The 23,002-nt window shown below is 40.2% G+C and overlaps 1 protein-coding gene across 1 annotated transcript in view; it reads left to right on the forward strand.

Moving 5' to 3' along the window:
• ADGRV1 (adhesion G protein-coupled receptor V1) overlaps positions 1 to 23,002 on the forward strand; it is a 255,005-nt gene that overhangs the window by 194,324 nt on the left and 37,679 nt on the right. The window contains exons 86-87 of the mRNA XM_058825861.1: positions 5,843 to 6,000; positions 21,763 to 21,884. Coding sequence (XP_058681844.1) covers positions 5,843 to 6,000; positions 21,763 to 21,884 — 280 coding nt within the window. The remainder of the gene's footprint in view (positions 1 to 5,842; positions 6,001 to 21,762; positions 21,885 to 23,002) is intronic.

Consider the following 23,002-nt stretch of genomic DNA (forward strand, 5'->3'; position numbering starts at 1 on the left):
ACTTTTATGCAGCCCAAGTCCAGGGAATCCATGGGGCATAGGTGCAGTTTCCACAAATTTGGCTGACATGTGCATCCTTTCTCACAGTTTTCACTGTGTGCATTTTTTGTCCAGATAAGCCTTAAGTCCCCACAGTCTGCACATCAGAATTTTGCCTGGTGTATTAATTCCAAATCTTCACCTTAGGCCCATTAGGCCTAGAGTTAATGTCTTTCTGTTTTCTATTTGTGCTTATCTCAAATTCCATTATGGTGGCTTATATTATGGGGACATTATCTTGAGATAGGTGACTGCATTCTTTAAGCCTTCATGCCATCCCATGACTCAAATACTGTCTTCCAGGGACTTTTCCTCAGTTCATGGGTTATCCATGGGGGTGATGCATACATAAAAAAGACAAAGGAGAAAAGAAAGAAACAACAGAAGTAATAATGCCAGTAATCATAAAATATACAACAGCTATTCCAATAATTAAATATACAAATCCAGTCGCAATCATCAACTCAATTGTCTGTAGCCACAGCTCCAAAAGATTAGAATATGAACTTTAACTGGGTATTGGGGCTAATTTCCTGAAGCCAGTCTTAGAGCGATTGGAAAAGTTCTGATGTCTGATTAGCCATTTCTTTCACTTTGTCTCAGGCTTTTTCAATTGATGACATTGCATTGTGAGTGGTAATAATGAATGCACTATTTCAGTAAGATTTAATATTTTATGTACCCCTTGTTCCTTTAACAGAACATATCTGATACAAACTGACTTTGTAAAGCCATTTTTGACACTTGTTAGAACTGCTTTTTAACAGCAGTTAAAATCTCTATTCATATCTGGTCCATTACTGAAGGCATGTGCCGGCCACATATTATTTCCGAGGACCTACTGGTGCTGTGGGCACCAAAATTACCTTAAACCTGAAACGTGTCTTTCGGGCACCATATCTGGGCATATGTATTACTGATCCATTCTCAGCTTTGTTCTGAAGAACTAAGTTCCTGTTATGTCCTTCCTGCTGATGAACAGTGAAAGACAAAGTTTGGGCAAATGGATGGGACCACTATCCTGCACCTTAGAGCAGCATGAGGAGTTAGGCTTCATCACTTTTCATCAGAATATCCCTAAACTAATCCAAGTGATGCACTATAGTGGCTCGTCTTTCAAGTTCAGGTGTCTATGAAATATATTTGGGGCTTGAAATTAGCTGCAGAATTACACAGCAAGTGCTGATTTTTAAATTCCATGCAGGGGTATCCCAAACAAATACACGTCTAGTGTTACAATGTGTATTTTCTCAGTCAGCCAAGACTCCAGGGGATGACCATGTCTTGCAGCACAATTTATTACCTTTGCACACTGGAACAAGCGTGTGTGGGTTTGTTGAGGGTGCATCTTCACGTACTTTAAGGCTTCAAAATAGACTTCTTTCTCAACCACATCAACATATAGTTGGAGGAATTTTGTAAGTAATGACAGAATTACAGAATATTCTGACTTGGAAGGGACCTGCATTCTTGTCCCACTGGATAATTCTACACACCATGAGAAAACAAGTTTTAGCACACACAGTTCTCACACAAAATACAAAAAAGTTCTCATATAAAAAAGGTTCTTATATAAAAAGGCTTTCAGACAAACATACTCAGTTATCCAGAGGATAGATTAAAGCTCTGTTGTGATTTAATTTTGACACAAAACAAAAGCTGTGGCTACTATTGGTGGGGTCATAAGTGAAGTTAATTCCCTTTCAGATTTAGTTTCTCTCTGCCGCGGTGATGGAAAGCCCGGAGCACCGCGACTTCTCTAGAGGCAGCCCAGAAAAGGGGTGGGCTGAAGCGCATGAGCAGCTTCGAGCAGTCGAGTGATTTTAGCTCAGCTCAGCAGCAGTCGAGTGATTTCAGCTCAGCTCAGCGGCGGCGGGCAGGCGACACAGGAAGCAGGGACAAGAAAGCTGGTCCAGCGTTCTGCTAAGCACAAACTTTTATTCAGGCAGAGCTTCGGCGAAGGGAGCTAGCAACAGCGAATCCACCGAACAGGGGAAAACCCGGGATATTGAGAGGAGAGGAGAGGGGCGGGGGGAAGCCTGAGATACCTGTATCGGGGTGGGACAGCAGGGGGGAACACCAATTAGGCACAACAGTTTAAGATAACTAACTCAAAGACCCCTGGGAGCGATACATTGTGTCTCTCTTACAGAGAAGTATCTTGTCTCTAGGGGAGAGCCAGGATCTCCGGCTCGGCAGGCTCCTCCGCACCCACGTATCTCTCTTTTTTTTTTTTTTCGTTTACTGTTGTTATTTCTTCATTTTCTTTTCAGTGGCCAAAGGGCTCTCATTACATTCCTTCGCAATTTGCTAAAGGAAATTGCATCCACGAATTGGAATCTTGTGTGGTCCACAGTGTACTATAGTTACTGCATTGATTGAAACAGATAAAAGAAGTGAAGTGAGGTTAAAACATTCTCTTAGGACACATGCTAGGAAACTTAACAGTAGATCTGGCATATTAATGTGTGAATATAAGTATTTTCAAAAACAGTCACAGGTCTTGACAGCTGGTAAAAGGCTTTTCTGGACTTTATTCATGACCCATTTTCAGTCCATGGCTGCCCATCATTCTAATTGTCCCTGAAGAGGGACTCGATAATTTCCCATGTAATATTTTCTTTTGTTTTTTTTAAGATCATTTAGGTTATTATTATTAATATTTCTGATGTTTTTGAAAAATTTTGCCACGTCATGGTAAAAAAAGCTTCTGGGGCAGAACTCAGAAAATTATGCATGATTCCAATATGCATAAACTCTTGTACCAACTCCCATGCTATATTTGGTTGAATTTTCTAATTCTCAATTGGTTGAAATAAAAGAATACATCCATAAGATAAAAATAAAAGCTTTTCCCACACCATTTATTTTTTCAGTAAAAAAAACGCAGCAAAAATCAAACTAACAATACATTAAGTGTTTTTTCTTATATAATCTTACTAATATTTGGTTTCCCAAAAAGTTCCTGCCAATGAAAACACAAAAAAATCACAGTAATTGATATACTGAAAATACAAGCAATTATGGTGGCTAGTTAAATGTTCCATCAGTTTCTGTTATCAGCTTTCCATAAAAAGGTGCTTATCTCAAGTTCCTGTTGTGATGACTTTTCTCATGGGGATAGTGTTTTGAAACATGCAATTGCATTCTTCAACTCCTCACACAAAGTAAACAGAGAAATTTATAGCAATCAGAACAAAATTAGACATCAACAAAGTCAATGGTCAAAGCAAAGCAGTCAGCACAGAACAAAAGCTGGATCCTCCAGTCAGATAATAGTCAAGAAGGGCAAGACTCATGGCAGCTTGGGACAAAAGCTAAACAGCTGTCATTTCAATGCTAGAAAGACCTAAGCTGTGAGCAAAAATTCTCAAAAGTGTGAGAGAAAAAAAATACACTTTGATAATTGGCAGTGTTACTAGGAAGTCACAGAATCTTTGCAATAAAATTACAGAGAACCTCTGAAGAAGCTAACAATTTTGGGTTTTGGTGTATTTTATTGTTTGTTTGGTTTGTTGGTTTGGTTTGGTTTGGTTTGGTTTGGTTTGGTTTGGTTTATTTGTGTCTCTTGCAGAAATCAGTATATCAATGGATAGATGTTTTTTGGTTGGTTGGTTGGTTGGTTGGTTAGTTGGTATTTTTGCTATCACACAAAATCAAAACAAACAAAACAAAAAGCTTACAAAAATATAGGGTCTTTAAAAAAATAAAAAGAAAAAAGGAACTTGCTGGAAGGCTATACTGCAGGAAATAATTGCAGTTGGTCCCTGTAATTTTATCCCATATGATTTCCATAATAAAATATATCTGTCAACATATATAATCACATTACTATATATTAATAAATCTTACAGGATGATGTGGTTATCAGTAACTTGCACACCATTGCTTCAAGAAAAAAATCCAAAGTAAGATGTGAAGATTAATATGGATTTGTGTATTTCTTTACATAACTTTAAAGTGTATTTTTTAGAGCAAGTACCTAAGGGTATTCGTAAAAGTGATCCATCTCTGTAGGTTTTCATTTTTATACAGCTTTTGTTAACTGAGTATAAAGCAGTGTTCACAATAAAGTTTTGAGAAACTCTGATAGTTTTTTAGCATATATATTATCTTTGAAATACAAAAATGCATCAAGATGAAAAATGTACAGATTTCAGAACATAAATATGATTTTATAGGAGACTATTCTTGTGCTAAGATTCTTGCCTTCAGTATAATCATTAAAATCAGCATAGGTTGTGGTAATATGATATCATTTCTTAGTGCTAATTGTGCCACCTCAAGAATGCATTTGTGAAACAAAAATAATTTTCATACCTAAGAAACAGTAAAAATTAGAAAGATGAAATGTGCAGGCTGTTGCATCCCATATCAACCGTGTTGAGAGCAGGTCAAGGGGAGGTGATCCTTGCCCTCTGCTCAGCACTCATGAAGTCACACCTGGAGTACTGGGTCCAGTTCTGGCCTTCTCAGTACAAAAGGGACATGGACAGACAGTACAAAGTCCAGTGAAGGCCCTCAAGATGAGTAAAGACTGAAGTATCTCTTCTCTGAGGAAAGGAACAAACACTCTGAATTGCATTGCGGAGTTCCTACTTCCCTGATGCTTACTTGTTCAGTTATGTTATCAGATGATATCTAAGCTTGGTGTCTGATTGAGCCTCTGCATTCTGCAGAGAGCTGTGAAAGAGCTGGACATTATTTTTTGGGATTCACTTAGTATGCTGTTCTGAAAGAGACAACATGGGATACAGTCTTGACTTTCTGGCAGTGTATGAAAGTACACCTAAGCAAACCCAGGTTTATCCAACCAGGTATGTTAGTGAAACTTGTACCTACAAGACATAGATCATACATCAGCATACATCAGCATCTATGCTAAGCTTAGATGGGCTGACCTGAGAAACAGAATGGCTGGGTAAGTTACACCCTCTTAATAGGGATAGCAGTGACCACATAATCTCTAGACATGCTGACTCCCACGCCGTCTCTTGGGCTGCTCTCTTGTGCGTCATCTCAAGGGTAGGTCAGTGTCTGTAAAGCACATACTGGTCTCCAGGGAGAGCACAGAAAACCCTGGTCTCTCATACCCCTGAAAGATCTCTATAACTATCATCTCCATTTTCTTCAAGTCATCATCATATATGTATAATTTGGCTCTTTCAGGGATAATTCATGTTCCGGACACATCTTTAAAAATAATTATAACTTAAATAAATTAAAAGGGCAAGGAGAGATTAAACAAGGGGGGGGGGGGGGGAAGGAGGAAGGAGTGCACATTTGGCTTCTCTAAGCAAATGACATGTTATTTCCAACAACATGAGAAGGAATACTTATGTTGTCTTTAGGACACAGTCATTTATATAAAAAATATATTTTTCAAAATTTAATTTGTGCTTTCAGGAACTAAGTGCAAAAAATTGCATTATGTCCTCTTAGAAATTGGTGACTGAGAATGATCATTTTAAATTAATATAGCAGCATATAGTTTGTTAGAATATAATTTTTTTCATTGCAAGTTTAAATTTTTTCCAATATTGATTAGGCTAAATATAACATGCATACTGTAAGAGCAAAGCTCTCCTTAAGATATGATGATGGGGTAAGAACCAACAGAGCACAAAGGAACCTATCAAGGTTACTCTGGGAACAGAGTTAAAGAATTTGTGGTTTGCAAAGCATATCCTTTTTCAAAAATATTTGTTTATGACAATATTTTCTATCTGTATTCTAATTACAGCCTTTCAAGGTGTCTCTTATGCTTATTAACAGCATATTTTTCCTTTTTTTTTTCCATCAGGTGTTTCATTCCAAATGCCTATGCTGCTCTCTTTACTGCTGCTCTGGTGCCATTAATGTGCCTGGTGGTGGTTTTTGTGGTGTTCATCCATGCCTACCAGGTGACTCCTCAATGGAAGGCATATGATGATATTTTCAGAGGAAGAACAAATGCAGCAGGTATGATTTGCTGGGTACCCCTATGCAAACAAGCTGTACTTTTGAATGGTATGGACTCTTCTTGCCAGTTCAGAGAACCCCACCTGAAACCATGGTTCAGTAGATACCGACACACTTAGTTGAAGATTAAGCCTGATAGTTTCCTTTTGAAGTCTGTGAAAGTACTTTGATGATCAAAGCTTTGCAGATGCTTAACAGTCTGAGGGGGATAAAAGTATGTAAAACTTAGAAAAAGAAATTAATATCACTGGCTTTGTGACTAAGCACTGTTGGAGCACTGTGTCCCCATGCTGGATTTTGGCTGGGGGTACTGAACATTCGGTCCCAGGGAGGGCTGGGACTGCTCAGGTGCAATGATTGCCTGCTTGCAGAGAATGATCACCTGTGGACGCAGGCTGTACCCTCTGCTGAACCCCTGGTGATGAGCACAGCTTTGGTCCCTGTGTTTTGCAGTGTATTTGGTGGCTGTAAAGCCTGCACAGGGTGCTCTGTGTGCTGGACAATTTGGAGTTAATGACTCTGTTTTGATATTTCCTATGCTACTTACAACTGAAACGTGCTTGAAAGAAAAGATCTGTCTTGTGCAAAACAGGAAGTTTCAGTCGGCCTCCTCTGTCAGAACAATTTCAACTACAACAATGTTCCCAAAATAAAGCTGCAGCAGTTTAGACCAATACTGTAATAATAATAGGATACTCTGTGGGAAGCTTAGAATATTTGTCTTGGCTTCACAGTATTTTGTAAAAAGAAAATGAGTTTTATAACCTAGTGCAAATCATTTCTTGATATTTGTGTTATAGAGATATATTCCTTTCTTGAGAAAATTATAATAAATATTAAGTATTTATAATCTGGAAATTTCTGCAAATATTTCTGTCCTTTTTAATGAAACAATGTTAGCTTCACTAAGATCTGTATGAATTTAGATAAGGTCTGATGATATTCAAGACCTTAGTTGCACTCTTTAATTTTTCTCTCATATAAATGCACAGAGATGGCTCCTTCTTTCTGTTAACTTATTTATAATGTATATGAAATATCCTGTACAGTGAGGGTGAGATCAGGTTGGAAAGAAGCTGCTTTAGAGAGTAAAAAGGGCTGTCACCTGCAGTTTATGGTGGCTGTAATTGTATAAGGCGTCTCCATACAGCTATGTTTATGATTTAAGGTTCTAGAGAGAAAATATGGTGATTTCTTCAGTTTGTAACATTGCCTATAATTACGCAACACATAACTTGACTAAAGGTCTCTGACTTCTTTGACTGAATATTTGTCTTCTGAAATTAAAGGTGGTGGTAGTATATTTACACAGTTGTTAATGTCTTCTGGGTATATTGTGCTTATAAGATGCAGTCAAAGGCAGTTTGCAGTGGTAAGGCCTAGTATCACATAAATCTTGAATCTTGATGCTAACTCAACTGACTATCTTCATACAAAATTCCTGGGAGCTGCTTCTGTTACTGTAACCACGAAAGTGGCTGCTCTGGGAAACAATATTTTTCACATTAGTAAATTTGTCTGCAATCAGTTTCATGATGATATCTTACTTTTGAAACATGGAGGAGGTCTTGAATTATACCTGCACCAAATTCTGGCTTACAAGACGCTATGTTTTAGGAAGGTCTTTTGGCAATGTTGCCTCCTTAAGTTGCACAGACATACATACATCATTTTTTCTGTTTTCTTCTGGCAATTAATATGTCAGGGTTTCTCTCATCCAAAACCAGAGGGAAGGTGTAGCCACCAAGCAACAGTTTATCTATGCCAAAGGCCTTGGAGAATTCAAGATAGATGACATCAGTTGCTCTTCCCTTTTTTTCTAATAGTCACTCCATTATAGAAGGCCACCATATTATTCTACAACAGCTATTAGAACAAATTCTGTAAATTCTGTGAAACATCTTGCTAAACTTAGGTTGTAGCAAGTTTTACTATTTTTTTCTGTCCTAGGAGCAGAGTTTGTTGCTACCCACACTAAAGGAGACTCCTGTGTATTTTTTCTTTCCCAAGAGCAGAATAACAACGTTGAGTTTTACCATACATGACTAAAAGAAAACATTTGGTAGCTGCAAAGACAATCTGTTTGCAGATAAATATTTTCTTGGAAAACTGTAGTGTATAATTGGAGGGTTTTTTACTTGTCATTATACACAGATGCCCATTTTTAATTGTACCTTCTTTTCTGCCATACATATATTCTTCCTAGTCCTCTGGATTTGTCCTGGGTACCCTTAAGTAAATTCTCATCTCTCATACCCTATTCTGATAGTTTCAGAAAAATACCATAGCTGAAAGACAGCTAGCCCAGCAAAAATCTGCTTTTAGTAATTGGTGTCAATTCCTTTGGCAGTGTGGTCTGTGATCTTCTCAGAAAGTATTTATACTCTTTAATTGTGACTAGGTCATCACTGTAAAAGAATATGATTAAAACAAGGTTTTAGTGTAGCATAAACATAAGTAAATAGGTCTTGCCAAATTTAATTTGAGCAATATGCACACTTCTCATTACCCTGTCTGGAGCCCTAAATATGTAAGTTTGCTCTCTCATGCCCTTTTTTACTGTTCCAGAATTGCTCTGTTACTGGTCATGTTGCTTTGCATGGTGATTGTTATAGTTTACTTAGCTAAGGGAATTTTCCTCAACAGTAGAAGGCTCAAGAAAGGGCAGTGGGAGAGTCAGGAATTAGTTATCTCTTAGAGTAGTCAGTTCTTCCTTCTCAAAAGTGAATGTTGGTTAGAGAAGTGTGAAAGGTTGAAAAAACTATGAAAGCTAAGAGGTACTTTACTCTACCTCTAGTGTAATCATTCAGAGATAGGCATTGAATTTCCTTAAAAAGAATCTTCACTCTGTACTTGTTCTGTTTGCCAGCCTTTCAGCAAACATGTTCTGTTGGCTGGCTGTCCTCCTATATATAGAAACTACCTTCTCAAAATTTAGCCTTGACAGGAGCCAAGTCAGAAGCATTCATTGGATAAACAGACTTTGGGTTAATTAATATTCAAGTTTTCATCCTAGGACACAACTGGCCCTCCTGACTGCCAGGGCACTGCTGGCTCATGTTCAACTTGCCACTGACCAGGACCCCCCAGGTCCCTTTCCATGGAGCTGCTTTCCAGCATCTCATTCCCCAGACTGTCCATACGTGCAGGGTTGCCCCATCCCAGGTGCAGAATCTGGCACTTTCCCTTGTTGAACTTCATATGGTTGGGGATTGCTCAGTGCTGTAATTTGCTGAAGTCTCTCTGCAGGGCCTCCCTGCCTCTGAGGGAGTCAACAGCTCCTCCCACTTTGTATCATCTGTGAACTAACTCAGTATCTCTTCCAGTCCTGTGTCCAAGTCATTTATGAGGATATTGAAGAGCACAGGGCTGTGGATGGAGCCCTGTGAAAACCCACTCGTGACTGGTCCTAATATGAAAATACACAAAATGAATAGTAACAGAAATGGTTTTATTAATAGTAATATAAATGGTTTTATTTTGTCTGCTAACCTTTCATAATTTCACAAACAGTTTTAAAAATGTAACAGAACAACTTGATTTTTTTCCCCAGATAATTGTAAAGAGATGAGCTTCATTTATTGAATGAATCTTGAGCTGGCATAATTTTCGTGCAGTATGCAGTACAACTTACCTGAATCAGATATCATAATTGTAAAAGTGCCAGAATTAATATAAAGATTAAAACTTCATGTTACCAAAATAGAACTTCATGAAGAATGCCTTGGATATTTAGTTATAAAATTTTAACTACCTATTTTCATCTTCCTTCATATAAATTTCTTTAATATGGAATCATAGAATGGTTTGGCTTAGAAGAGACCTTAAAGATCACCTAGTTCCAGTCTCCAAAAATATTAATTATGTTAGAAGTATGCAATTCCTAGTCACAACAGAACATGCTGAATAGTCTGCCTACACCTACTACTATCTGATGTTCTCAAGAAACAAATAAACCCACAAAATGCAAGTGCAGGACATTCCAAACATGCTTCTGTGCTCAGGAAATGATGCTGAGGACAGGGTTTTGATTCCAAGTGAGAATATATATCTAAACATGTAGTTGCATGTCTTCCCTTACCTGTAAGATAGATGCTAAAGTCTTTATCTCTAATCATAAGACAAATATTATGTATCCAAGAGAATCAAAGAAATTGGAGGAATGCTTTCATCGTGAAATGGCAACATGCATCTAGAAATCAAGAACCAGATGTTGGCTACTTCTGAACTAAGAGTTATGGACAGTATTCACAATATTCATCACACACAATGGATATAATATGCTAGTCTTAATAGTGCTTCAGTAGCTTTTCTTTTTTGTAATTAGGAGAAAAATAAGTCCTTGCCTTCAAGATTTTTTACAAATACTATTAGGACAAAATGCACGAGCATAATTAAAAACCGAAATAAAAAATTAAGATCTGAATAAGGTAATAACAAGTGCATCTTCACTTGTATAATTTAGATTGCTTGCACTGTGCTGCACATGTCCAAATTAGCTGTTTTCCTTTGAAGAAATTTGCAGAAGCAAACTCCCATATGTGAGTTGTGACTGCACAGTTTCCAATGTAGCACTCATTCAATATTTTACAACTGTGCCTCTAAATAATTTTCTTATGTGGAAGTAAGTAGGCTCATATTTTTCTTTATTCTTTTAATTTTGGGACTTTTCTGGGATTTGCCGTGTTCCCTGCATAACATTAATAGCCTAAGCTATGATAAAATGCCCCTTTTTTCATTTTATTATAACACAAGGTATCTTAAATATGTATGTGAAAGTTTGTCAAAACCCTGAGATTTAGTGCAAAGGTTAGAGAGGGTAGTCTTCTATGATTTTGAAGCAGTGATGTATTTGTTATGCTTGATGGGACATGTGCTTTTCTTGTAGAAAGTATCCTTTAATTTCAAAATTTTCCTTGCCACAAGGATCAACAGATCAAAAAATATAAATCAACAAAAAAATATATTTTGATGTGTTTTTTACTTCCTTTTTCTACAAACTGCCAATAAACAAACATTTTTTTTCCATTTCGATCTCATGGATGTGGAGCTACCAGCTTTCTGGTCTTCAGTATCTGATCCTGTTAAATTCTGCACATCTAACCTTTCCAGTCAGGAATCAGTGGTTTTGTTATGTTTCATTGATTCCATGTTCTTGGTGGTAGTATTTTCTTCTTTGAACCTCATGAGAGAAATCTGTTTTGTTTGGTTTGTTATTTTTCATTTTGGCCACAAAATCTTGCTACCAAACTCTCTTTTTTTTTTTTTTTTTTTTTTTTTTTTTTTTTTTTTTTGGTGTTTTTGTTGTGGTTGTTGTTCTGGTTTTTTGGTTTTTTTTACTGCAGCTGTCAAAATCAATTGAAAACAGGGCCAGCAGGATTTGGAACACTGTTATTCAACCTTATTTGAAAAATAAATGTTTTTGTGGCATTTTTATATTTACATTGCTAAGTTTAAATGATGACTTCTTAAGCAATAGCCTGTAAATATTTTACTAATTTAGGTCTCATAAAAATTGTTGAAATTATGTGAAGCAGCAGACTTTCTCCAGTCATCTGGGAAAAAATGTTTATAAAGATCTTTCAGGTTTTGCAGTAGATCTTCATGTTTAGCTAAGAAGTGCTAAAAGTAATTAAAGTTGCATTATCATTTGCAGCTTAACTGCCTAAGGAGAAGACACATAGTAAATATTTATAGGTAAACTCAGAAGATAATTAAAGCTTTATTATTCAATTGCTTATTTTAGGGAATTTCTTACTTATTAAAAAAAATAGGAAAAAAAGAATGAAAAAGGAATAATATGGACCAACGCAGTGGTGAGAATACAGACATTCTGATACATTATGAAAACATAGTTCATCCTTTATTTTCCAGTTAAATCATATAGATATTTTCTGCAAAGCCACATTCGGCAATATACTTCAAAGCATTAAAATTATGTAATAATTTCCAGTTTTCTTAATTTCTATTTGATTTTACATTTTTCATTGCTCAGACTTGTCATCTCTAGTATCAGGGAAGGCAGGCAGGCAAAAGAGGAAGGGAGGGGGAAGAGGGGGGGAGGGAGGGGGGGAGGGAGGGAGGGAAGGAGGGAGGGAGGGAGGAAGGAAGGAAGGAAGGAAGGAAGTGGCGGAAGGAAGGAAGGAAGTGGCGGAAGGAAGGAAGGAAGTGGCGGAAGGAAGGAAGTGGCGGAAGGAAGGAAGTGGCGGAAGGAAGGAAGGAAGTGGCGGAAGGAAGGAAGGAAGTGGCGGAAGGAAGTGGCGGAAGGAAGTGGCGGAAGGAAGGAAGGAAGGAAGGAAGGAAGGAAGGAAGGAAGGAAGGAAGGAAGGAAGGAAGGAAGGAAGGAAGGAAGGAAGGAAGGAAGGAAGGAAGGAAGGAAGGAAGGAAGGAAGGAAGGAAGGAAGGAAGGAAGGAAGGAAGGAAGGAAGGAAGGAAGGAAGGAAGGAAGGAAGGAAGGAAGGAAGGAAGGAAGGAAGTGGCGGAAGGAAGGAAGGAAGTGGCGGAAGGAAGGAAGGAAGGAAGGAAGGAAGGAAGGAAGGAAGGAAGGAAGGAAGGAAGGAAGGAAGGAAGGAAGGAAGGAAGGAAGGAAGGAAGGAAGGAAGGAAGGAAGGAAGGAAGGAAGGAAGGAAGGAAGGAAGGAAGGAAGGAAGGAAGGAAGGAAGGAAGGAAGGAAGGAAGGAAGGAAGGAAGGAAGGAAGGAAGTGGCGGAAGGAAGGAAGGAAGGAAGGAAGGAAGGAAGGAAGGAAGGAAGGAAGGAAGGAAGGAAGGAAGGAAGGAAGGAAGGAAGGAAGGAAGGAAGGAAGGAAGGAAGGAAGGAAGGAAGGAAGGAAGGAAGGAAGGAAGGAAGGAAGGAAGGAAGGAAGGAAGGAAGGAAGGAAGTGGCGGAAGGAAGTGGCGGAAGGAAGGAAGTGGCGGAAGGAAGGAAGTGGCGGAAGGAAGGAAGTGGCGGAAGGAAGGAAGTGGCGGAAGGAAGTGGCGGAAGGAAGGAAGGAAGGAAGGAAGGAAGGAAGGAAGGAAGGAAGGAAGGAAGGAAGGAAGGAAGGAAGGAAGGAAGGAAGGAAGGAAGGAAGGAAGGAAGGAAGGAAGGAAGGAAGGAAGGAAGGAAGGAAGGAAGGAAGTGGCGGAAGGAAGGAAGGAAGTGGCGGAAGGAAGGAAGGAAGGAAGGAAGGAAGGAAGGAAGGAAGGAAGGAAGGAAGGAAGGAAGGAAGGAAGGAAGGAAGGAAGGAAGGAAGGAAGGAAGGAAGGAAGGAAGGAAGGAAGGAAGGAAGGAAGGAAGGAAGGAAGGAAGGAAGGAAGGAAGGAAGTGGCGGAAGGAAGTGGCGGAAGGAAGGAAGGAAGGAAGTGGCGGAAGGAAGGAAGGAAGTGGCGGAAGGAAGGAAGGAAGGAAGTGGCGGAAGGAAGGAAGGAAGTGGCGGAAGGAAGTGGCGGAAGGAAGGAAGGAAGGAAGGAAGGAAGGAAGGAAGGAAGGAAGGAAGGAAGGAAGGAAGGAAGGAAGGAAGGAAGGAAGGAAGGAAGGAAGGAAGGAAGGAAGGAAGGAAGGAAGGAAGGAAGGAAGGAAGGAAGGAAGGAAGGAAGGAAGGAAGGAAGGAAGGAAGGAAGGAAGTGGCGGAAGGAAGTGGCGGAAGGAAGGAAGGAAGGAAGGAAGGAAGGAAGGAAGGAAGGAAGGAAGGAAGGAAGGAAGGAAGGAAGGAAGGAAGGAAGGAAGGAAGGAAGGAAGGAAGGAAGGAAGGAAGGAAGGAAGGAAGGAAGGAAGGAAGGAAGGAAGGAAGGAAGGAAGTGGCGGAAGGAAGGAAGGAAGGAAGGAAGGAAGTGGCGGAAGGAAGGAAGGAAGGAAGGAAGTGGCGGAAGGAAGGAAGGAAGGAAGGAAGTGGCGGAAGGAAGGAAGGAAGGAAGGAAGGAAGGAAGGAAGGAAGGAAGGAAGGAAGGAAGGAAGGAAGGAAGGAAGGAAGGAAGGAAGGAAGGAAGGAAGGAAGGAAGGAAGGAAGGAAGGAAGGAAGGAAGGAAGGAAGTGGCGGAAGGAAGGAAGGAAGGAAGGAAGGAAGTGGCGGAAGGAAGTGGCGGAAGGAAGTGGCGGAAGGAAGGAAGGAAGGAAGGAAGGAAGGAAGGAAGGAAGGAAGGAAGGAAGGAAGGAAGGAAGGAAGGAAGGAAGGAAGGAAGGAAGGAAGGAAGGAAGGAAGGAAGGAAGGAAGGAAGGAAGGAAGGAAGGAAGGAAGGAAGGAAGGAAGGAAGGAAGTGGCGGAAGGAAGGAAGTGGCGGAAGGAAGGAAGGAAGGAAGGAAGGAAGGAAGGAAGGAAGGAAGGAAGTGGCGGAAGGAAGGAAGGAAGGAAGGAAGGAAGGAAGGAAGGAAGGAAGGAAGGAAGGAAGGAAGGAAGGAAGGAAGGAAGGAAGGAAGGAAGGAAGGAAGGAAGGAAGGAAGGAAGGAAGGAAGGAAGGAAGGAAGGAAGGAAGTGGCGGAAGGAAGGAAGGAAGGAAGGAAGTGGCGGAAGGAAGTGGCGGAAGGAAGGAAGGAAGTGGCGGAAGGAAGGAAGTGGCGGAAGGAAGGAAGTGGCGGAAGGAAGGAAGGAAGGAAGTGGCGGAAGGAAGGAAGGAAGGAAGTGGCGGAAGGAAGGAAGGAAGGAAGGGCGGAAGGAAGGAAGGGCGGAAGGAAGGAAGGAAGGAAGGGCGGAAGGAAGGAAGGAAGGGCGGAAGGAAGGAAGGGCGGAAGGAAGGGCGGAAGGAAGGAAGGAAGGAAGGAAGGAAGGAAGGAAGGAAGGAAGGAAGGAAGGAAGGAAGGAAGGAAGGAAGGAAGGAAGGAAGGAAGGAAGGAAGGAAGGAAGGAAGGAAGGAAGGAAGGAAGGAAGGAAGGAAGTGGCGGAAGGAAGTGGCGGAAGGAAGTGGCGGAAGGAAGTGGCGGAAGGAAGGAAGGAAGGAAGGAAGGAAGGAAGGAAGGAAGGAAGGAAGGAAGGAAGGAAGGAAGGAAGGAAGGAAGGAAGGAAGGAAGGAAGGGAAGGAGGGAAGGAGGGAAGGAGGGAAGGAAGGAAGGAAGGAAGGAAGGAAGGAAGGAAGGAAGGAAGGAAGGAAGGAAGGAAGGAAGGAATTTCATAGGGCCTATACTTCTGCTTTGTTGCCTTTAAGTGAGTTTTTGATTAATTCAGAATGTAGATTTTCGAAGTGCTTGTCCATTGCTCTTCCTAACTTTTCCTAAGTTTAAATAAAAAAAAACCCTTTATAATAGAAAGGCATTTTTCAAGAATTTTTCACTATGCTCCATGAGCAGTTGTTGAAATTGTATAGAAGGTTTTCCATTGCTTCTTCCCACCCTGGTAAAAGAGGTTGTAGTAGGCAGTGTCAAACCATTCATAATCAATAGGCATTACACAGGGATAAGAAAGTAACCATGGCAACTGTCACTTCATTAGTGAAGGTATAATGCCATATTTGAAAATATTTGAATCAACCTCAATCTTCAACTTGCTGTTAGATGAGCTGTTGAAAGTGTGACAGCATGTCATGGTCCAAGGCTCCTGCTCATCTTGTTCATATTCACAGTCGCTTCCACTTCTTCAAAGCTGCTCATCCTCCCAGTCTTGGACTACCAAGAGGCTACATGGCTTTTAGTGCTGTCATTAGTGCTCTCAAATGCATAGGCTGGCAGACATCCTCTTCCCATGATTTCCAAAAGAGGTGTATCATGTATATGAATGGTGCTGATGGATAGGATGCACTTCGTACTGAAAAATAGTATTCTTTTTTTTCTTTTTTCTTTTTTTTTTTTTTTTTTTTTTAGGCAGTTTCATCCTGTGCTCTAAAATTTAGTATCTATCACCACTTTTCCAGTCCTTTCAGGCACACAAATGTGGCAAGTGTTGCAGTTCTCATTTCTGAAGAAGCATGCACAGGCTGACTGGATACACAGTCCTGTGCGGTGGACAGCAGAAAACAGCTTGCTAAGGTTGCAGTAGGTTTGGGTGTAGTGTCATGGGGTGACTTTACCTTTAAGATAGTTTTGAGAGCTAAGGAAGTTGAAGCTGCTGGTGACTGATGGGAGTCTTTTCTCTTGACCAATTATCAGTCATTTCTAAGAATTGACAGCAGTTTTGACTATTGAAAAGTGAGATCAACTTGTGAACACCACCTTAAGATGTAAAGCCAGAGTTCTCTTTTTCTCTTTGGTTTCCGGCTTCTGACAAGGTAACAAGGCTCTGTCTCGGCCTCCTCCCCCCGCTCCAGGCCGGACAAGGCCGCAGAGGGCGGAGGGGGGAGAAGCAGAGCCGGCCAGCCTAGCTTAGTTTTCAGTTTCTGCTGCTGGACTGAAACCTGACACCATGAACACTTGCAACTTTTCCAAGACCTTAATTCTTTTAGTACCTGGATAAAACATACAGATTACTCCTTTTTCCCAGAGAGACAGAGAGAGAGAGAGAGAGAGAATCAACATGAAAAAGTGAAGAAAAGAGTTAAGTTTTAAATGGAGAAGAGAGAATAAGGAGATGCTTTATAAGCTGAAATATTTTTCTGTTAAAGTTATGGAGATGGACAATAATGTTTTGAAAAACTCCTTTAATTCATGACAGAGTATATTGGGAGGAATGGAGTGTTCGAAGTGTGGATTTTGAGCAAAAGAGAGAGTAATTGTGATACAGTGAGGTGCTAGAACAGAGTGAAGCAAAGATTTGAGGCCTTGAGGGCAATGAGAAAACTGTTTCCCAGAGAAGCTCACAGAGACAGATGAGAAAAATTTTTGCCTTTGAATAACTCATCCTTAAAAATGACATCCCTAGACTCATTGACCCATACACACCTCAGAGTGATGTGAAATGGGAGGAGAAAATCTGATGGCAGGATTTCCGGGCAGCTGGCATCAGAGAAATGGAAAACTATAACAGAAACAGTTTTCTTGTGAGAAACTCCATAGATTAGCAGAAAAAGACTTCTGTTTCTCTACAAAGGCTGATGAAAAGACTCTAGCAGGAATTGAGACTGTTTCAAACCCCAAAGTTCCAAAGTTTTTTGTCTCTATGCTGTCATGTGAACAAAGGAATAGTGGGTAGTGGGGGATAAAAGAGTTTTCTAGAGGTTTATTCTGGTGTTCTTATTCTTGTAGTTTTGTTAATAAACTTTCTTTATTCCTTTTAAGTTTTAAGCCTGTTTTGCTCTTGTTCTAATCCATATCTCACAGCAAGAAATAAGTAAGTTTTCTAGTAATTTTTTAGTTACTGCCTTAAAACCACAACATTTATTTAGTGCATTGACCAGGAAAACAAAATTGACAAATCTAAACCACTACTTAGGAGACATAGGAGATCATGAGATTATTTTTTCTCAGTAGCTCATTATAAGCCATGGAATCATAGGATGGCTTGGGTTGGAAGCATCTTTTAAAGGTCATACAGTCTAACCTCTGTCTCCTATAAGCAGGGACATCTTCAGGTGCCCTATACTGCAACAGAGGGTGCATTTAAACTGTCACCAGTTTAAATACAGAAACTTTAAACTGTCTTTCTTTTCTTCATGAGGTTCATTTCAGAAATATAGAATTGGGAGGGTTGAGTTTGTTGCAGACTTAAAACCACTGTAGGTGAAATCATAACTGTTTGGAAGTGTTCCATGTTTTGTTTCCTGATAGTTCTTGTTCTTGCTTCTACTGTAAGGAAACCAAATAGGAAACACAAGTCTGACAGCTTTTTCAGCTGGGCAATCTGGCATTTTATTACTTGAATCCTACAATGTTATAGTAGAGTTCCTTGCACTGATAATTCCTCTGAACTATCAAAGTTCAATATGATTTTGCAAAAGAAAAGTCCCCTGAAGATTACCAAATAGCAAAGAATGCCCTGTGCTTGGTTAGGGAAGCTCTTGAGTTGTAAATGTGAGAATTTCTGGGAGAAGTATCATATCTGGCCACCTCTTTTGGCCCTTCTTGAAGGCAAGGCCAGACAAACTTTTTATATACCCAGTACAGTTCCTTTTAGGTTCCTGATGAGGTGATTAATTTTTTCCATCATCCTCATATTTTTCCTGGTTCACAAATTTTGTAATGTAATCAAAACCCATAATGAAAATATTGCAGCCTATCTTTCAAATTCTGTCACTTTTTTGTGCGAATCACATACAAAACCTTGTGCTCACTGTAAGGACTCCCCTAGTGTAGTAAACTACAATTTTACTACCCTTAATAAATTATTGCAACATACTGCAGCCCTCAGAACAGAAAATTAATTTTATAGATTAACAAGGAAGTGATCTCAACAATGAGGAAGGAGTGACAAACATGGGGTTGCTTCCAGTTGTTTGGTAAATTGAATGTATGCAGTTTCACCTAGTTAAATATCAAGTTGGACTATGCTAAGTTTTCAAACTCTAAAAAAAATCTGCAACTAGAGCTGCATAAGCTGCATTTATCTGTATTGAGTTTGTCAACTCTGCCAGTGTTCCTTAAGCTTATATTAAGGAAAAGGAGACATATTTCAAGGAAAGACATGAACAGTCAGGACAATGATACATGCATGCATATATACATTTATATATATTTAAGGAGGGTGTGGACTATCTGTTGCTTGAATAAAGTCTTCCATCACTCCTTGTATTAAAAAATGGTGTGATAAGTGTACAAAAAATGTGAACCAGTATGGCTGGATTGTTTAATAGTAATATATAATATTTAAAGTATTATATATTAATTATATAATACCCAACAGAACTGCTTGTCAGTTACATCACAGTACTGTTGAGCTGACTTCTCCACATCAGTCTTGTCTGCTAAGGTTTATCCAAATACTCTAGAGGCAGCTGCTTCCACTTGTAGAGTAAAAGTCATGTCAGTGAAGGGTCATCTGCCCAGAATAACCCTTTGGGGTTTCTTTGGGAGGGGGCTGTTGGCTTTATTTTCATATGAAGAAAACTACAAATAATTAGACTGTTTTGGTCCATATCAAGCAAATTTATTGGCATTCTTTTCCTTTGTGCAATTCTGATTTTACAAACTTAAAAAAAAAAAAATATTGCTTATTTTCTGATATGTTTACTCCAATTATTGAGCTTTTGTTGGATCAAAATTCAACAAATGGGTATAAAAAACTCAAATATCCAAGGCTTTAAATGCTGCCAAAGTTTCAACTCTCTATTAGCTTTTTGCAATACTGATGACGAGGCAATTGTTACCAATGAAGGAAAAAACAGAACCATAAACTGTATGTGGAAAAAAGCAGGCATCTTTATGCTTTTTCTTGTAAAAAGTCTGTGTGACGTGGGGTATTCTGTGCATTCAGAGGGCCCTTACTAATTTTACAGTATTAAACAAAATGGCTAAAGGGCTCCCAGACTGCTGTTTCTGGAACAACACCTGTCAAAAACACATCCCCACACTTTGCTGATGCAAACTGATGTGGAGAGGGGCAATGCCTGGCTAAGCACCTCTGTCCCTGAGGTGTGCAAACCTGGCAAACATGGACTTTGAATTCTGCCGCAAACATGGTAACACAGAGGCTGGCTCCTGTCGGTAGGAGAAATGTGGGGGTAAAAACTAACTTTTGTTATTATTTTGTTATGTCCTTATTGCAAACTTTGTCCAGGCAGACATCTTCCTGCCAGCATTCCCTAAATATTTTGTGTTGCAAATACACTGGGGAAAATAAATTCACATTATAAAATTTACATTATTAAATGGAGATGTATGGGTGCATCCTTAAAGACAGATTCTGCATGTATTTTTGAAGGTGAATGAAATTTACTGGTTCAAAGTCTATCTTGGGGTTCTCCTAGGCTGAGAGGAGGCTGTCACTCTAAGATTTATGGGGTCAGATGTCTTATGTTTGACTTGAAGGGGAAAATAACAACAAATCAAAGAATAAGCTATTCTTATAATTTCATACAACCCTGTAAGTAGTCAGAGCTGGGACTGTTTATGTATCCATGCGTCATGGTCTGGCACTGGCTAGAAGCCAGGCAGTCATGAAAAATCATTCACTCATTCTCTTCTGTTGCAGCTGAGCAGAGGGAGGGGGAAAAGAAAAAAAAAAAAACTAAAAGGTTCATGGGGTGAGATAAGGATTAGGAGAAAACACTGTAAGGGCAAAATATGTTCAAAACTTAAAAACTATGGAGAAAAACAATATTAACAGAATTAAAAAAGGGTAATGAGAACTAAAATAAACCTTTTGAACACTTTTGCACCCCTCCTCCCCATCCTCCCCAGCCCTTCTTTCCTTCCCACAACAGTGCAGGGAGACAAAATATGGGGTTTCTCGTCAGTTTGTGACTTGTAAAAATCTTTCTTCCTTTAGGGAGAGAGTCTCTTCTGTTATGACACAGGGTTCTTCCCATGGGAGACAGTTCTTAGTGAACTTCTCCAGGGTGGTTCCAATTTCCAGGAGTAGCAGTCCCGCCCAACCTGCTGTAACGTGAGTCCTCCCACGGGCAAAGCAGCCTTCTCGAGCTACATGGCGTGGGTCAGTTTAGTTCATGGCGTGTCGTTTTTAAGGATGACTTGTTCTGGGTTGGAAGCAAGGGTTCTCTATCTTCTCTCTCTCTCCTCGAGATTCCCACTAGATTGCAGCTTTCCAGCGTCCACGCACTCCGGCTGAACACCTTTTCTCATGGGCTGCGAGTGGACCTCTGCCTACCCCCATGCACGTCATGAATTACAGTGAACCAGTTTGTTCTATTATAGTCCTCATCACGGCTTGTAGAAGAATTTCAGCTCCCGGAGCACCTCCTGCCCCTCCCTCCTTTCAGTGGCCTTGGTGTCACCTTGTTCTCCTCACGTGTCCTCGCCTTTTCCTTCTCTCTGACTCGGGAGAGAATTGGTGTCCGCAGGTTTGTCCGTTCTCGAGTTCTGTCCACGAGAGGTTCTCAGAGGGTTTAACAGCGCTGCAAGGTTGATCCCGGCCGGGCTCCGCGTCGGGGAATGGCTCGTCGTGCCCCTGGCTGCCACCCGCCTGGTCCCCGCAGCTCCGGCTGCATCCAGCGGCTCTCTTGGTGCCGGGCACCGGGACAGAGGAGCCGCCACTGCTGCCCCTGTGCCCTCAGCATGGCCAGGCAAAGGCGGCCAGGCAAGCGCCGCCCGTGCGGGCCGCGCTGAGACGGGCCCGGCCGCAGGGGCCCGGCCGCACCAGGAAGGGCCTCGGTGGCCTCCTCGCCAGCCCTGAGATGGAGGGGAAAAAAGGGGACTTACATGTGGTTTTTTCCTTCTTAAATAATGTCATCACAGAGGCATCAGCAACTTCTTTAATTGGCTTGGCAGCGTGTTTTTCAGAGCCAGCCCGCAATTGGCTTTGTCAGGCATGGAGGAAGCTTCCAGCAGCTTCCCACGGGAAAAAATCACTTCCGTGGCTGGTTTCTTCCTTCTTCACCGAAAAATCAAGCTATGGAAAACCAACACACCATAATACTTTTCTCTTCTCTTTCCTCTCAATTCTTAGAAATCCATTTTCTCTCAAATATCTAGAGCTTGCCAAGAGTGCTTCCATTCTCCAAAGTTGAGCATAGTTTTTGACTTCATGTGTGCTCTTCCACCACCTGTTTTGCTGAGCTGGGCTGTGCTTCTTCCCCTCGTACCTCCCAGACTCCTGACAGTGTCTGTCTGCTGGTCTTCTGATCCCAGGGCAGGGTCATAAAAGCCCTGGGACCCCCACCCAACTGGAGCAGGAGAGGGACTGCCCACCACTGGAGAAAAAGCTCCAAGGTTTGGCACAGGCAGCAAAGCCATGTAATGTGTCAGTAACGCTTTAATAAGTGTTTTTTCCAAGGGCACAGCAGCTGAAATGCTGTGTTTGTGGTTTGCAGAGATCCCCTTGGTCTTGTACCTGTTTGCCCTGATTTCCATCACCTGGCTGTGGGGAGGACTGCACATGGCTTACCGGCACCTCTGGATGTTAGTCTTCTTCATCATCTTCAACAGCCTGCAGGTAAGAGCCAGCATCTGGTCCTTTGGTCTTCTCGCTGACTCACATTGAAGGGGCACATGAAGGGGGTGTCTTCTCCACTCACATTTGTCATTTTGGCTTCACCAGCTGAGCATTCAGTAACTCACTGTCACAGTATGGAAATGTGTATTCTGTTTATTTCTCAAACTGATATATGGAATGCATGTTAAAACAAGGGATGCATTGTTTTTAAACAATAGCACTATAATTGCAGTAGATTTCATTTCATAGCTAATGCACTCTAAAAGAAAATTACTTGGTTCTGTATGTAGTGTTACTGAGATAATTATACCAGCAAAACTGAAGTATCTGCAGCCCTTGCAAAAATCACCAAGTATGTGAATTTTCTGTAGATGTTAATAATAATAATAACAAGAATAATAATAGTGATAATAATAACCACACAAAAAATTTAAATTCTGTGACTGAATTTTTTCCATTGTAAGCGGTGAGCCTTGAGGCTTAGCTTTTCTCATGTAGCATATATATTGGTAAAGCAAATAACTTTTATTGAAAAAGGAAACAAAGACTAAATGTTTGTCATTACTAATAAAAAATGTAAATAGCTCTTTCCAAAATTTCACCCATGTAAGTGTTCCCACTGGGTTCTTTAGAGCATTGCACTTCATTTATACTGCATATTGCAGAATTATTTATAGAATAAAGGTTATTATATCACAGATGGGAAAATACCTCTGATGTCTGAAAACAGTGAAATTAGCAGGACATTTAAAATTATATTTCAAAATCTTTGGAGGACAAGTTCTTCTGGACTCCAGTATGCCCTTCTTACTTTTTAGAACAGAAATCTCTGTGACACCTTTTATTTCCCAATATTAAAAATCTTTATACTCCATCAAATAAAAATTAATCAATTAAATAAGGCATATTTTCACAAAATGTAATTATTTTAAATTCAAAATGTGGGCATTTCCTTAGGCAGTATTAAAATACTTTCAAAACTACTTCTCAGAAATATTTTTTTTTTAATTGAGGAAAAAATGTACTTTATTCTCCTCGTAATGTATTTGATTTTTATGTATATATTGTCATTTAATTACTATATATATATTGACATATATTGGCTCTGCTTCACCAAT

This window comes from Poecile atricapillus, chromosome Z (assembly GCF_030490865.1).
Source record: "Poecile atricapillus isolate bPoeAtr1 chromosome Z, bPoeAtr1.hap1, whole genome shotgun sequence".
NCBI lineage: Eukaryota > Metazoa > Chordata > Aves > Passeriformes > Paridae > Poecile > Poecile atricapillus.